General features: G+C 40.0%; 1 protein-coding gene across 1 annotated transcript in view; it reads right to left on the bottom strand.

Annotated features, from left to right (window-relative positions):
• The window catches only part of EMH_0064010 (uncharacterized protein), a gene marked incomplete at both ends in the record, with an annotated part of 1,359 nt that extends 1,157 nt beyond the window's left edge, over positions 1-202 (bottom strand). The window contains one exon of the mRNA XM_013501613.1: positions 81-202. Coding sequence (XP_013357067.1) covers positions 81-202 — 122 coding nt within the window. The remainder of the gene's footprint in view (positions 1-80) is intronic.
• Positions 203-380: the final 178 nt, after the last annotated feature.

Raw genomic sequence — 380 nt, 5'->3', positions numbered from 1 at the left:
CCTGGGGCCCCGTAGGGGCCCTTAAAGCAAACAAAAAAAAGCTGTATGCACCTCATCCATGCATGCATGCGTGTACGCACTTGTATTCGTAGTCGCCTGCATCGTACTTGATAGAGTGAGACTCTCTTAGCGAGCCGTCAGCAGACCTAGCCTGAGAGAAGGAGCTATCCTGCAGCCTGTATTCCCAGTTGAGTGGGTCCATGGGGTCTTTCTTTGGTTTTGTTGCCATTTGTTTTTTATATTTTGTTTTATATTTTTAGTTTATATTGAGGGAGAAATAGAGTAAATAAATGTATAATATATAAGGAAAGAAAAAAAGAGGTAGAAGGGGAGAAAGAAATATACAAATGTACTATAAATACACTGTATACAACACAAAC

Source organism: Eimeria mitis, genomic scaffold (genome assembly GCF_000499745.2).
Source record: "Eimeria mitis Houghton genomic scaffold, Emh_scaff72, whole genome shotgun sequence".
Classification (NCBI taxonomy): Eukaryota; Apicomplexa; class Conoidasida; order Eucoccidiorida; family Eimeriidae; genus Eimeria; species Eimeria mitis.
The sequence above is the reverse complement of the archived record's forward strand: the minus strand, read 5'-3'. Positions and strand labels throughout refer to the sequence as shown.